The sequence below is a fragment of the Physella acuta genome, unplaced genomic scaffold (genome assembly GCF_028476545.2).
Source record: "Physella acuta isolate Inbredline_101_S28 unplaced genomic scaffold, ASM2847654v3 ptg001818l, whole genome shotgun sequence".
Classification (NCBI taxonomy): Eukaryota; Metazoa; Mollusca; class Gastropoda; family Physidae; genus Physella; species Physella acuta.
Genome location: NW_026733328.1, coordinates 137,581 through 154,157, shown reverse-complemented (window position 1 = coordinate 154,157; position 16,577 = coordinate 137,581). Strand labels below are relative to the sequence as shown.

The 16,577-nt window shown below is 33.0% G+C and overlaps 1 protein-coding gene across 1 annotated transcript; it reads right to left on the bottom strand.

The window, feature by feature from the left end:
- Positions 1–2,676: 2,676 nt before the first annotated feature.
- LOC131930672 (uncharacterized) lies at positions 2,677–15,332 on the bottom strand. Its single transcript, XM_059287258.1, has 8 exons — positions 15,283–15,332; positions 14,807–14,912; positions 12,945–12,994; positions 7,086–7,697; positions 5,918–6,574; positions 4,979–5,536; positions 4,805–4,853; positions 2,677–4,071 (listed from the first exon to the last, which is right to left on the bottom strand). Exons 2-8 carry the CDS (start codon positions 14,845–14,847, stop codon positions 3,681–3,683), a joined length of 2,358 nt encoding a protein of 785 aa, XP_059143241.1. The 5' UTR covers positions 14,848–14,912; positions 15,283–15,332; the 3' UTR covers positions 2,677–3,680.
- Between the last annotated feature and the right edge of the window lie 1,245 nt (positions 15,333–16,577).

The window sequence follows — 16,577 nt, the reverse complement described above, 5'->3', positions numbered from 1 at the left end:
AAGAACGAAAGGGGAAATTTGTTTTGCTTTTATTACTTTATCCAACTTTAGCCAAGTACCTAATAGGGCTGAGTAAACTCAGATCGTCTTAGTATCTTGAAACTTTCAAGTTTGAAACCGTGAGCTCCACCAGTTAATGATAGCGTCATTAAAACGTTATCCTAATTTACACCGGCTATTTTCTTTCTTTTAATGTGTTTTCTATTTCGATCTTATTTGTAATGTCTGACGTGATTTCCTACAGCACTATTAAGTATTAAATGTCAACATGTTATGTTGATTTCAGTCTGCTTTTCCTACTGGATTTGCTTCCATTAGATATTGCACAAGGACATTCTGCAAGGCAGACGTTTTTGTCTTTTTATTTTTAAGTTTGCTCTCCTTAATGGTTTGCTGTTCCCTGCTGATGAGATTCAACTGCCCGGGGTTCGAACTCGGGTCCGTTTAGAGTTAGCAATCATCAGTGATTCTTCCCGATTTTTTTCTCCGGGGTGGGGGGGGGGGGTGGGGGGGGGGGTCACTTGAAATTTTCGGGGGGGGGGGGGCGGTCAACATTTTTCGGGGGTGGGGGGGGGGAGGTGGGCGGACACTAGTAAAAGTGTATGTTTACTATACAAACTCCATCTCGTTTAGGGGGGGGGGGGGGCTGTAGACTTTCTTCGGAGGGGGGGGGGGGGGGGGCTCCGAAGAGATGCCTGGAAGAAACTCTGGCAATCATACACTCTCCCTCAACGCAGTCCCATTTTTTAAAATTGTGAGTTTAAATAAGTGGGGGTCACAGCCGAGCCGTTCTTCCCCCCCCCCCTCTATTCCTACACAAACATGTAAGAAAAATATTTGTCACTAACACTATAAATATTAAACAATTGTAAATGAAACTTTATCTTAATACTGCATTTATTGATATAGGAAAATAAAGTACATTTAAGACAGTGCAAGACAATTTCAGGTTTAGATTTGTAGGCATCTAGAGTGATAGATCTAGAATCTAGATTGTACAATATAAGTCTACAATACATTGTCCGTGACGTCATCACACGAGCAGAGCCGGCGATTTAAATTTTATTAATTTAATCTACTTGTTAAATTGACTTGTTTTATCATAAATTTGCGAGCAGATCTGTTTACACATTTACGTGCAATGTTAAAAAAAATAACATCTCCGAATAAACAAAAAATATTGGGAAATAGTTTAAACACATCGGGAATGTGACAATGGAAAGATAGCGAAAGTGAAATCGTATAAAGGTCCATTGACTCGAAAGATATACCGCTGTTTTTTTTGCAACGATTTTGATGAGAAAAAAAAATAAACTCAAACGAAATAAAGGCCGCTAGTCTGCAGAATAACTGAACTGTAATCCTTTAACAAATATATATTTTTAAAAATGTCTCGCTCTAATCACACGTTTTTTTAAATTACGCAATTACAATTATTGAACAATATTGATAATTAAAATACACGAATTTATGCAATATATTATCTATTAAGTTTGACTCAAAGCTATTCACTTATATATATATATATATATATATATATATATATATATATATATATATATATATATATATATATATATATATATATATATATATATATATATATATATATATATATATATTAATATTATAAAAAAACTGAACAGAAGATGATGAAAGTTAACAAATTAATGTGTAAATATAAAAAGCAAGTTTCTTTTTGTTATTGCAAATTGAAACAGGTTGTACATTTTTATTTAAAAAAGCTATTTGTAAAAAATAATAATGTAATAGTGTTATTTCGTAATTAATTGTTTAATTACGTTGTTTAAGCGATATTTTAGATCAGCGACATAAGGGAGGCAACTAGAGAATTACAGTCAAATAAAAATATATTATTTCCATTTATGTAACGAATCAAACATTTACAGTATATAAAAGTTAATATATTGATGGATCTATATTGATATATATATAAATATTATATATATATATATATATATATATATATATATATATATATATATATATATATATATATATATATATATTTATATATTTATTTATATATAATAACAAAGCGGGTAAAAGCTTATCGTGCCTTACACTTGATGAAAGATACGCGTGGGTAACATATAGACTTGATACATTAGAACTATAGATTCAGGACAATTTAATTTGCGTGTGGAAACAACATCAAGACGAGCTAGAGCAATCGTTCTATAGACCGCACAATGCGAATTGTGAATTAATAATGTATACGTGTATCTACTATGGGGCGGGGTGGCCTAGTGGTGGAGCGCTAGAATGCTAACCCGATAGTTTCGAGTTTGAAAGAAAGAAAGAAAGAAAGAAAGAAAGAAAGAAAGAAAGAAAGAAAGAAAGAAAGAAAGAAAGAAAGAAAGAAAGAAAGAAAGAAAGAAAGAAAGAAAGAAAGAAAGAAAGAAAGAAAGAAAAAAAGAAAGAAAGAAAGAAAATAATGTATATTTGTATCTACTATGGGGCGGGGTGGCCTAGTGGTGGAGCGCTAGAATGCTAACCCGATAGTTTCGAGCTTGAATCCGGGTTCAAGGTAATGGAAAGTCCTTAAGTCCACCCAATGGGTACCTAACTCACGTTAGGGAAATTAAGGGCACAGAGCTGACCACATTATACCTTTATATGTCGAGGTCAAGAAACTCCTTTTGATCTGCACAATGGATCGTAAGGTCTAAAGAGGAATCTTTACTTACTTTACTTACATTTATCTAAATCATTTTATTTGTTTTGGGGAAGAAATATTAATTGGTCGCAAATGTAGGTAGAGTACTTAGCTACTGGAAATCGTAAAAAGCTGATATACCCTTAGCTTTGTGACTTCGAAAATAACGATATATCCAACTATGTAACTGAAAATGCGGGGGTCGGCGTGGTCGAGTCGGTAAAGCTCATGGTTGCTTAACCGAAAAGTCTCGAGTTCGAACCCTCGGGCAGATGAGGCCCGTTAGCTTCTATGAGAGACAACACCAAAAATCAAACAAAGGCTAGCAAGCAAATCCAAAAAGAAAAGCAGGCTGAAATCGGAGTCAATTACCCCAATGGCGCATAACCAGTTGATACGTATCCTTAATTGTGATGGAGGTGTGGTCGAGTCGGCAAATGTTCAAAACCCTCTGGCAAATAAGGCTCGATCCCATCCAACACTAAAAATTAAGAACGAAGAAGAAGAAGAACTGAAAATGCAGAAATACTTCCATTGTCACACAAAATACCGAAATCCCCAATTATGTTGTTGTGAAAATATCGATATAGGCCCTAACATCTATTTGATAAATTATCAAATCACACATGTTTAAATAATACATCTCTAGATGTGGATAAGGAATTTTATTTATGACTATACATTGCCTTTCTTATTAGTATACTGTCTTTTTTTCGTTTTGGGAGAATGGATTTCCGATTATTTATAAATGATATAAATATTAAATCTTCTTTCGGTACATATGGGCAATAATTGTACATTAATTTTTTTTTACGCGAATCTTGTAGTGTTTAGATTGATTGATTGACTTCTTTTTTTTCAAACCGCATAGTGCAAGGGACGTTTATTAAACATTTCATAAAGTTTCAATTAAACCAACGGATAAAATACGTTGAGGTGAACGGCACAATCATGCACGCCTTTAGTGAACTACGTTTACTTTTGTGTTGAGTCTTGCTAGCTAGAAGTTGTATAGAGTACAACTCGTGTCGTTCAGTATTTCTTGTGTTGTCGTGAAGATCCCCGATGTATTTGGCATCCGTTTTGAAAGGCGTTCTTCCGATATTAACACGTCAGATATATGTGACGTATGCTGTGACGGCTGTTCTGAGGATTTAATCACCTGTTGTAAATGATGTTCTAGAGCCTGTTTTTTTATTCTCAACATTTCCATTTCTATCTCATGTTTTTCTCTGGCCATTCTCATCTCTTCGACGTGTTTTTCTTTCTGTAGTCGAAGTTCTTGCACCTCGTATCTTCTTTTGGTGTTGATAAAACATTTCAGATTTTTAGTTCTTTTGTTTACATTTCGATTTAAACTTGGAACGGACGACATGGTGGTATTAGAGGGACTGAAAATAAAATGTAAATTAATTTTATACACTTTGTTTCTTGCCGTTCCTAAAACAAAATACAAAATAGCATTGAATAAAGCCGAAGAAACTTAGCACGTAGTAAATCATTAATATTTTAATGATTAATATGCAAATTCATTCTAGTTGCACCATACTAATCACCATCCGCTATAGGCTAGAAAAACTGCTTCTAAATGGTTCCAAGTCATTCTAGACTGTGCCAGAATGCATATTTTTCAACCAAAATTGAATTATTTTACATTTGTGAGATAAGTACAAAATGACTTCCGGTTTAAGGCTCAAAATATTCAAACAAATAGTTACTAGTTATATACTAGTAATTTAGCTAAAAATACACAAATATGAAAATGAGTGTAATCTATTGTTGCCAAACAGCTTTAAATTAAAAACAAAATGTAATCACAATTTTATCGCTTGCCATATTTTTAAAATATTTTTAGAACTTTAGTATTAACTAAACGGTAAAAATATTTGACGCCCCCCCCCCCCTCCCCTTCCACAAAGGTTTCTGACGTCATTTACTGACAACTCCAAAAACCTACAAAAGAGGCTAAATGAATTCATTTTGTAGCTCAAACTTTTTACTAATAAATGTTTTATTTACTTCCTTTGAAGCTAACGTTAAATAAAATATGGCTTCATTATTGTGTTTACTTTTAAGTTCAAATCCACATTTAATCATATCGAATAGAAAGATATATGATCATACCTCAGTTCTACGGTTTCTTTATGAATGTCTATGTCCTCTTGATATGGTCCTGTAAACAGAAACATTATTATTAAGTTTATTAAAAAAATCATGTACTACAATCTTTAATATTATTTATGCACATTGACATTTTCCTTTAGTCGAAGATGAAGAATTATCAAGGTAAACAAATACCTATACAGCTGTTGATTTCAGTCGTATCTTGCTTATCCTTTTGGTTGTCAAATTGTTCATCAGAGGACTGTGACGATGACCTAGAAATCTGAGGTTTACCCAATGTGTAGTACATAGAAGAAAATTGTTGAGTCTCGGCAGGGGACTGAACTCGAGGTTTTTTGGTAGGAGAAAAGTCACTGCTTGATTTATCCCGATCTATACCAGGATATGAATAAATACCTAAATAGCTGTTAATTTCAGTCTTATCTTGCTTATCCTTTGGGTTGTCAAATTGTTCTTCAGGGGATTGTAACGACGACCAGAGAATTTGAGTTTTATAATTTGTGTAACTCGGAGGAGAGACGGGAGAATGTGCTCGAGGTTTTTTGGTAGGAGAATAGTCAATACTTGATTTATTTCGATTTATATCGGTATGTGAGTAGAAAGGGTTATACGGTTCAAACAATCTACTAGGACGAAGGATGTTTTTTTGTCGGGTGAAAACTTTTGTATTATTAATCGTAGAATCAGGTTGACTTGTGTGTTGTAAGTCGTCATCTGTGACTGATAAATCACCTGTTACAAAAAAAAATTTAAATTTTTAAAATTAAAAACGGAAATTAAAAAAAATAAATTAAAATGATATTCTTAACAAAAGAGTGTTTTAGTTAAAACTAGGCCTGATTTTTCTACTCTTTATGTTTATTCTACAAGACTTCAAAAAAAAAAAAGCTTCAAAGCCTCTACATGTAGATCATCCTTAAGCACATACACAAGGCAATACAAATAATTAACGTTAACGCAGTTCTAATTATTTCGATTTTTTGTGTGAATACAACATGCATGTAAAATTTTAACCGCCGTATGTAGCAAGCGTAATTTAATATATGAATAGATGTGAGGTTCAGAAATGTGTACTTTGTGTACCTCGCTTGCTTGCCTCAAGGTGTAACTTACCTTTTGATTTAACTAAACGATGACGATTCTCCAATGTGTTGTATTCGTCTTCAAATGGTCTCGCTGCATTGTCAGAGTTGTAGTTACCTATAGGAGAATGGCTTCTTACATACTCATCACGGGATGGCATTAACACATAATTACTTTTCTCAATTTCAGACAGGTCTGATGATGATATTAGTGAATCTTCTTGTGAACAGATCGTCATGATACCGTATGGGGTTTTTTGTCGTCTTATTACATTACCAGCAGGGTACTTTACTTCAGACGAATACAACTGTTGATGTTTACTTCTAAGGTTTTTCAATTCGTCATTGTTGCGTTCAAAGGTGACCGTATCAGTGGAATTAACACTATTAAAATCGCTGTTTACTTGTCTGGGATGGACATCTACATCAGTAGACAGCACTTTTTCCGATTGAACATCATTGTGTTTTCCAATTTCTAGCTTGTACGGATTTTGACTTACGACCAGTTTATGTAGATTACTGAATTGTTTTTGATCGTGTACACGCATTTCCCGATCTTCTGCGACTCTGTTGCTGTTTGTTGGTTCCAGTTTAACATGGTCTGGTGATGAGGCTTTAAAAGTTGCTGGTGAGTAGTTTGTTGTTCTACTTGGGTCTTTCTTAGGATTGGGTTCTGGGAAATCTTTTTCTGATGAATATAAGAAAAAAAGATTGTTTAATCTTCTTTTTCGACAAACTCATTTTTGGGTGGTAGGGCGCCCGACTGCTTGCAAGAAGGTCTCGGGTGTGAGTATAGGTCTAGGGTCGAGACAATAGGACGTCGCTGAGTCAACCCAGCTCTGATGGGTTCCTGACTCACGTTAGGGAAAGTAAGGGTGGCTGGACATAGTGCGGACCACACCATCCGTTTTCAGATTAAGGTAAAATAAAACAAAAAAAATAGGACTTTACTCCATCTGCCTTATGGTATCTTTATAACTGAAGGGGGGAACTTCACTTTTTTATAATTAAATTAGTTACCTTAAATCCAAATGAAAATAATACTTTAACTCTGATACCGTTATAATAACATAATAATGTGATGCTATTTAAGAAGTATGGTATTTTCCTATTTGCGTTTATTCGTTTATTTTATAAACACATTTTACGTGTCAGTAGTTTTAAGACAAAAAATGATTTGAAAATTATAAAACAAGTACCTTCATCAGGAGTCCTGCTAGAGAAGTAATTAACTGAAACTTCTTCTTCAAGTAATTCATCAGTGATCTTAAGTTTGTCCTTGTTTCTATCGCTAGTATTATCATCCTCATCATCATTCCTTATTGGGTTGAAATCTTTAAACTCCTCTTGACAAATATCACACATGAGTTTCACTATGGCAATGTTATTGTGGGCCTCTCCACTGGTTTTAGAGTCATCTGGCTTTGTTAGATACTTCTTAACCTGACTCTTCAACCGCTGGTACTGTTCTTTAACGCAGTTGGTGCTGATATTTGCAAATCTTGGACATTTGCTTTTAAGCTCCGCGAGAATCTGATCCCATGCTTTGTTCCTTTGTTCTTTAGCATCTTTGTTTCGGTGCTTTGTTTCAATGATTTCCCTTTTCGTTTTTACCAACCGAAGGAGGATAGTTTTTTCACCATTCGTCCAGTTTTCTGTTCGTTTAGTGAATGATTTCGTGTCTTTGTTTCTTGAATTTGGTGATGCATTGGGTGGGCGTAGTGTTTCTTTTTCACTGGTTGTCTTACGTAACTTGCTGTCAATTTCATTAGAAAGTGGTGGGCTATCTGTTGTTTTCTCACCATTGGTGTCTGATGAAAAAAATTGGAATTTACTTTAGGTATCTTATACTTTAACACATAAGCTATATATATATATATCGATGGTCTCGGTCGCAAACCGTCTAACTCAAAAAAATTCAATTTTTTTTTTTTTTACATAAATCAAAAGCCAGTATGATTCCCCATAATGCCTGAAAATATTATAGAAATCTGTTGAATGATTATCGAGATATAATAATTTGAACAAACCGCCTATTATTTCTAGCGCTAAAAATCTCGGCGCAAAACGAATACCGCTATATTTGTCAGTACACTTTTGATCGGAAACGCAATCGCACGCTGCAATCGCACAATTTTACACCACAGCAGACAAATTACTTATTGGTAAGACTATTTTATTGATTATTTTCATCTATTATATCATATTTTATCATTAAAAAATAATAAACATAGGGTATTTATTTAAATTAGCCTATTTCCAGTAGATTTTCGAGAACCAAACTTATTTGTTTACATTTTTATTACGCTAACACAATGCTTTGAAACTAGATCTTCATTCTAGAATCTAAATCTATTGATCAATTAAAACAATATTATTTGAATTACATTTCCACAAGCTTGTGCAATAAATTAAATTATTGTTAATTCACTAATAGCTTTATATTGAGGGTTTAGCTACGTGTTAAGAAATGTTTATATAGTAGGTCACAAAATGTTTGGCGTAATGTTAAACGACATGGTGAGTTGTCTTTAGTAAATGCCTGTATGATAATTTTTAATATTAATGATCAAATATTGAGATGGCTATTCAGTTCAATAAATAATAAGCATGCTTCATTGTATAATGCATTAAAACATGAGCTTAGCAATTAGCTTACTACAGTGATGAGTATTACATGTTTAGATTCCAGATCAAAATTGAAATTATTTAATCACATGATATGCAATCGTATTGGATGCTACCATATAGAAGAATGAGAAGGCTATTTAAACTTAGATAGCAATCTCAAGCTGTCAAGTAAAAAAATGATGTAATTTTATTAGTCAAAAAAAAAGATTCCAGTCTGACTGACCAAAAAAAATTCAGTTTTATTTTTTCAAGATACCAGCCTCTCTCAACATACCAGCCTCTCTCAACATACCAGCCTCTCTCTCAACATACCAGCCTCTCTCAACAGATCAGCCTCTCTAAACAGACCAGCCTCTCTCAACATACCAGCCTCTCTCAACAGACCAGCTTCTCTCAACATACCAGCCTCTCTCGACATACCAGCCTCTCTCAACAGATCAGCCTCTCTCAACAAACCAGCTTCTCTCAACAGACCAGCCTCTCTCAACAGACCAGCCCCTCTCGACATACCAGCCTCTCTCAACAGATCAGCCTCTCTCAACAGACCAGTCTTACCATTTAAGACACCAGCCTCTCCCAACAGACCAGCCTCTCTCAACAAACAGCCTCTCACAACAGATCAGCCTCTCTCAACAGACCAGTCTTACCATACAAGACATCAGCATCTCTTAACACACCAGCCTTTCACAACATACCAGTCGTAACATACAAAAGACCAAACTATCTTACAATACAGGGCACAAGAATATCGCAAGAAACTAGTCTAACCCTCTTAGACACCAGCAACTCAACAGACCAGCCTCTCTCAAAAGACCATTCTTACCATACAAGAGACCAGTCTCTCTCAGCAGACCAGTCGTAATATACAAAAGACCAAAGACTCTTAACTGACCAATCTTACCCTCCAAAACACCAGCCTCTCTCAACAGACCAGCCTCTCTCAACAGACCATTCTTACCATACAAGAAACCAGCCTCTCTCAAAATATTAGTCTTAACATACAATAGACAATCCTCTCTCAGCACAGCAGTCTTACCATACAAGACACCAGCCTTTCTCTACAGACCAGCCTCACATAACAGACAATAGACACCAACCTCTCTCAAAATATTAGTCTTAACATACAATAGACAATCCTCTCTCAGCACACCAGTCTTACCATACAAGACACCAGCCTTTCTCAACAGACCAGCCTCACATAACAGACAATAGACACCAACCTCTCTCAAAAAGACCAGGCAGACGTATCAAGAATTCAATGCGACAAATATTCGTGCACTGCAGTACAACCCTGATGCTACTATCTACTTTAAAGTGAATTAGCAGATGGCTGGAAATTGCTAAGCTAGGGTCGTAAGATTATGATCTCATCTGTAGCCCCTGACAAGTTGTACAAGAGCAGAAAAAAAAGCTGTCATATTTGAGCACCTAAAGCTAGTCATAAATACACATTTTTATGATGATTTGCCTGATTTTTAAAATATGTTGCCATTTTAATGTTTCTTCATGTGACTTTTATTTAAAGAATAAATTTAAAAAATAAACACATTTTTTGTTATATTTTGTAAAATAAGTAAAAATTAAGTCAATGTTAATGTAATTATTGTGTTATGTCTCATTCATAATGTATCTGACAATAAGGTTGATATTTTTATTATTATGATTCTACAAACCCAGCACCCACCAGATTTAGTAAAATAAACAGTGAGAATAGAAATATGTAATAAATAAAGCATAACCTTCAACAGTTAATAAGTCTAGTGCTAAATACAGCCATAATGAATAAACAGTCAAAAAGCGATAAAGCCATACTAAAACATCTCTACTAAAATTAAACTGACCCCATAAAGTAGAATAAACTCAAATAATTAAAATATGAGCTCAAAACTATAATCAAAATATTATGAAGTGTTAATTATAACTTAAAAACATAAACATAACCAAATCACGTTCATTGGACAAAACGAACGAACGCGGCTGAGACCGAAATTCTCGGCTCAAAACGGCCAAGTCTGCGCGCGCACAGATAGACGGTTTGCACCGAGATGTTTAGATCGAGCAAACCGTCTATCTTTTAAAACCTGCTATAATTTTGTAAATATTAACAATACTCAATTTAAAACGCTACAGTATAGTCGCTAGAGAGTTTTTTCGCACATATCATTAAAAAAAATTTGTATTAGAGCGATCAACAAAGAAATAATCAGTTTTTTGTCTCTCCTGTAAAATTTACTTTTTCGGAGTTAGACGGTTTGCGACCGAGACCATCGATATATATATATATATATATATATATATATATATATATATATATATATATATATATATATATATATATATATATATATATATATATATATATATATATATATGTATATATATATATATATATATATATATATATATATATATATATATATATATATATATATATATATATATATATAATATATATATATACATGGTGACAGGACAAATGATCTCAGGACAAATGATCTCAGACAAAATATCTCAGACAAAATATCTCACGGACAAATGATCTCAGGACAAATGATCTCAGGACAAATAATCTCAAGGACAAATGATCTCACGGACAAAAGATACCTGGACAAAATATATCAGGACAAATAATCTCACGGACAATTGATCTCAGACAAAATATCTCAGACCTTAATTTTAAAAGTGTAGTTGATGATTTTAGTTGATCTGAAATATCTTTTTATTGATTGTCATATGGTTTTGTGTACTATGTTTTATATTGTTTATAGGCCTATATAATAATTTTAAGAAATGTTTGCCGTATAAATTTGTCATATTGCACTAAACTTTTTAAAGTTGGTATTAGTAATATAGTAAACGAAGATTAAAGAAATTGTTTCGATAGACAGCGTAGGTGGGCTTGCCAAACATGAGACAAACCTACCACGTCAGGTGGACGAAACTAGATCAAAGGGGATGAAATAACAATAAAGACACACCTTCGTATCAAGGTGGCCGCCCGCTTTGATGGCAGAGACATGCCTTAAGGGAAAAAAATCCGCTCTCCATGGACAATACAACTAGCATCAACAGTCAATAGTTATGCGGCAGTTACACCTTAGTGATCAGGTGACAAATGCTTATTCAAACGACAGCGGTCATCGCGGAGCTAAGTTTGTCGTAGTGTGCATCAAACATAGTAGTATTAGTGGTGATTACTCAGCTATGGCCTCTTTCGTTACCTCGCAGAAAGGTTTTAGGACATTAGTTTCTGGTGAATTTATGTTTGCCATAAGCAGGCAAAGAAATTTGGAAATGTGAAATTAGGACATGTCGAGCAAGAGTTCACACAATCGATGATCACATAGTATTGGAGAGGTGTGATCATATTGATGTACCTGCCAGCAAAGAAACGTAAACGTTATGTTTGTGTTGATAATGCAATAAAAACAATAGTTTAACGTTACGAACCTGAAGACCCATTCACATTTTTGAAAAATATTTCGCGTGTTTTGAACCTTAATGTTGTATAACTACCATTACTTTATTTGTTTTATACGTTATCATTTATTATACTTTTCAGACTAAAGGAGTGAGTTTGTTAACATTTTTACTTTTTCGAATCAAATGCTACTACAAAGTTTAATACATCTTTTGATGGTTTTTTAGGTTTAACAAATTAATTTTTTTCACAATTATTATGAGTAAAAAAGTAAACACAACCATATTAATTACAGTCAATAAAAAAAGTTCAAATCAACTAAAATCATCGTACATACAATTAAAATTTCGCTGTGAGATTTTTTTTTTCTGAGATATTTTGTCTGAGATCATTTGTCCATGGTATCATTTGCCCTGAGATTATTTGTCTTGAGATCAATTGTCCGTGAGATATTTCGTCTGAGATATTTTGTCTGAGATATTTTGTCTGAGATATTTTGTCTGAGATCATTTGTCCGTGAGATCAGTTGTCATGGAACCATACACATACATATCAAATACAATTTATTTTCTTACAGGTAGTATTAGATTTATTAAATGTATTCACTAACTTGTATATAAATATAGTATAATACTTTAATATTATGTGAATTCAAAGACAAATAACTATTTTTAATCTAATTACAAACATGTTACACGCATTTAATGCAAAAGTTTACAATACGATTAGTAGTGCTAAAGCAAAATTTAAAAACAATAGATCTACATTTAACTTTAACGAAAAGATGTATCGTGATGATAAAGTTAAAACTAAACTAAATACATATACCTGCATTTCACATTTTTAAAAAAAAACGAAGTATATCAGCATATAGGCTACTTCGGGAGACACTGTTTAATCTATAAACAAACAATCATTTTGATATCTAACTTAGTACTAAGCTAAAACAACTGAAAGAACAGACCATAATGGTCACAACATGGACTAGAGTAAAGTTTAGGCAAACCTGTAGAATCTTTTGTATATGGTGAACTTGGTCCGATTTCTGTTTTAATTCTGTGTAGATGAAAGTTGATTTGTATTGCACGATATATTACAGATAATCTATTCAGGCATATCCATATTTTTAAAAATTGTACACTTAATTTCCAAAAGGTAAACAAACACAAACCAAGTTACATACAAACATTCACACACAGACACAAATAATCACACAACAAACACCATACACCACACACACACTTATATATCCCTTTATTTACGGAATTAGGTTCCGAATGACATTTTTTCTTAAACAATGTGTTATCATATTGCTTTTGGCACATTTAAAGCATATGTCGAAGGAAATTTTGTTTCATAAATTTTTAAGGGCCCAAACATTTATTGGTACTTATAAGTACCGTCAGGAATGTAGGACATTTTTTCCAAAAATTAAAAAATTTACAAAACAGGAAAAAACGATACAACTTATTAACTAATAACATGGTAATCATTATAACAATCATTTTTTGTAATTTTCACACATAAACCCAGCACAAAAGTATATTTTGAGTAGGATTTTTACTGGATTTTCTATGGAAACATATCTTAGACCTCAAACACAGCAAAAGGTGCCGACATGTCATGCTCCCTCATTCCTAATTCCTGATACATTCTGGTCTGTCGTCTTTTTGGTGTGGCAACAGTTGCCGGACTGAACCTGCTTTTGCTGGAGGCTTCCAATAGCCATTACAATGAGCCGCATAAACAAATATTTTGAAAACGAAAGCCTAGTCATTCAGTACAATACTACTAGTAATGCTAGTATAATTGTAGCCTACTAAAATGTTATGACAAGTGTACACTACATTGTAAAGTTCATATATAGAAGTGAGCTCAATGTGTTTGGAATAGCGTAGTGGCCTACTGTTTTGTGTTTACTGATTCAAAATTACAAAACGATTTATACTACATGCAGATGTATGGACTATTACTAGTCTTCATGTATACATTACGTACATGCTAGCTATTGTAGGCAAGACAGTTTCTTCAACAAATATAACTTACAAATCTTACTTCTAGAACTAGACTTTGGTATACAAATAACGTATACTCAACCTATTAAACGAGCCTGCAACTGCCACCTCTATTCTTGTTTTTCTTTTACTACTAGAAATCTGCAATTAATTACAATATTTCTGAGGAAAACCCTATGCTAACCTTCTTATAAATGCATAAATATATATTTTTTTAAATACATTTCTATAATTAATTATCAAAATAATATTTATGTCACTCCAAATCGAAAATCTCCAATTTCCAAGAAATCCTAAAAAAAATGTCCGTGTTTCCTGACGGTACTTATAAGTCCACTTGTAAACATCGATCTATTACAAAGACAATTTGATAAAAATTCTAAAACTAGAAGCTAAATACATTGACCTGACTATTAAGGATGCCAATAAAAAATATTCGGTGTTGAAAACTTAAAGAATAAGGTAAAACAAAGGGAAATCAGGAGCACGTGTGAGATATGTACAGAACGATTGTGAACTACCGATACAGGTAGAGATTGACAGTGGCGCCACACCAGAAATTTTCAAAAAACATCGATCCCTCCACCTACCTGTGACTCAAGGGAGATAATACTATCAATTACATCAATAATTTAAAAAATTCGTCTTAAATTAAAAATAGTACAGGCACTTAATTAAAGTGGTACTTATAAGTACCGTCAGTAGATAAAGGGATATATATATATATATATATATATATATATATATATATATATATATATATATATGTATATATATACATATATATACACACACACACACACACATATATATATATTAAATAGCTATTATTTATATGGTTTTCAAAACGTACTTATCAGATAGGTGTGCCTGTCTCATTTTAATTGGACTCATGTGCTCCAACAAATCAGGAGGGGTACGTTTAGAAAAATGGTGGGATGAGACTGTCTACATTTGTCCTGTTGGATGGTAGTAGGTTAACATAATTTTAATAATTTTGTAGAGAAGCATAGAAAAATCATGAGGCATTTTATATATATATATATATATATATATATATATATATATATATATATATATATACATTAACTTTGTCTATCTTAATGTACTTAAATGTAGATTTAAAGTTTAAACAAAAGTATACGTTTTATAAGTTACAAACTTGGATAATATCTATTTTATTGTTTTGAAAAATAAATATAACTGATTGGTTTAAACTTGACTTTTATTATTGTAATTAATATGTTAGAATTATAAGTTCTACTAGTAGTCTGTTTACTAGTAGCTTGTTTACTTTACTAACAGCCTATTTTCCGGTAGCCTACTTACTATAAGTATTGAAACAAAATGGCGGTTGGCGAAATCATTTTGGAAATTCCCGTTTATGTTAGGGGGGAAAACCAAAAATACTATGCCTGGGCCAAGCTATAAAAAGATATGTGTTTATAATTTTATGTAACCTAACTAATGTTTAATCAAACACAGGCGGAAGACTAAAGATATATATATATATATATATATATATATATATATATATATATATATATATATATATATATATATATATATATATATATATATATATATATATATATATATATATATATCATATACATAACTATGTAGGCCTATACATTAATGTATTAATGTACAGTTTAATTTAGTCATGTACTGGTGTGTACGCCGCTAGTAAGGAAAGTTCTCCTTCCAAACCTGATGGGTAAGTGAAGTAGAGTTCACCTCTTTCTGTGACCACGGCATATGAAGAGATATGCCCAACCCTCTTTCATTTCCCTAACGTGTTACGTACCCGGATTTGAACTCGAAATTACGGGTAAGCAGCCTAGCTCTCTACCGCTAGGTCACTCCGTTCCATGAAGATGGCAGTTTGATCTAATTAATAAAATCTTCGAAACATTCATTAATTCATCTCAATCTAATTAACCAGAATGAGTTAATCATTGTTAGACATTATAAGTGAAGGTTTAAACTACTCATAGACTACCATGCTCAACATTTAAAAATAATATTAAATAGCCTACAACTATTCAGACGTCGTAGCTTAAATATTATTTTAACAATATTAGAGTTGTTAGCCTTATCTTTTAAAACGATAGCATTGAGAACATGCTACATGTATAAAAAAAACCCCACAAACATTTGAGTTATTGATCAAAACCGATGCTTCAAATATCTAATAACCGAAGCAATTTTCTAGGTGAGTCATACTCTGTTGGGTGGAGGATAATATATTCAGGCTAATGTGTGCAGCTCAAGGCTTTTAGAAATTTAAAAAGCTGGGGTTTAAATACAACGTGCGGTTAAAATTATTGAATTGTATTTGAAAGTAATAGTTCCTTTTTCGGGCCTTATGTTTTATGAGACAGAAGAAGACGAGTTCATCTATTTTTGTGACCTCGGAATATGAAGGGATAGTGCGGATGAGCACTTTGATAAGTCGCCTTTACTTTCTCTAACTTGAGTTAGGTACCCATTACAGCTGGGTGGACTATGTGACGTTTTTAATGATTTGAACCAGGATTCAAACTCGAGACCATCGTGTTAGCAGTCTAGCACTCTACATCTAGACCTCGCTGACCCACACATATATAGAAAACGATATA

Coding starts and splice junctions, on each gene's coding strand:
- LOC131930672 (XM_059287258.1), bottom strand. CDS start 14,847: ATGAGTCCAATTAAAATGAGACAGGCACACCTATCTGATAA. Junction 12,995..14,806: donor CAGGCACACCTATCTGATAA/GTACGTTTTGAA, acceptor TCATCTACACAG/AATTAAAACAGAAATCGGAC. Junction 7,698..12,944: donor ATATACAAAAGATTCTACAG/GTTTGCCTAAAC, acceptor TTTTTTCATCAG/ACACCAATGGTGAGAAAACA.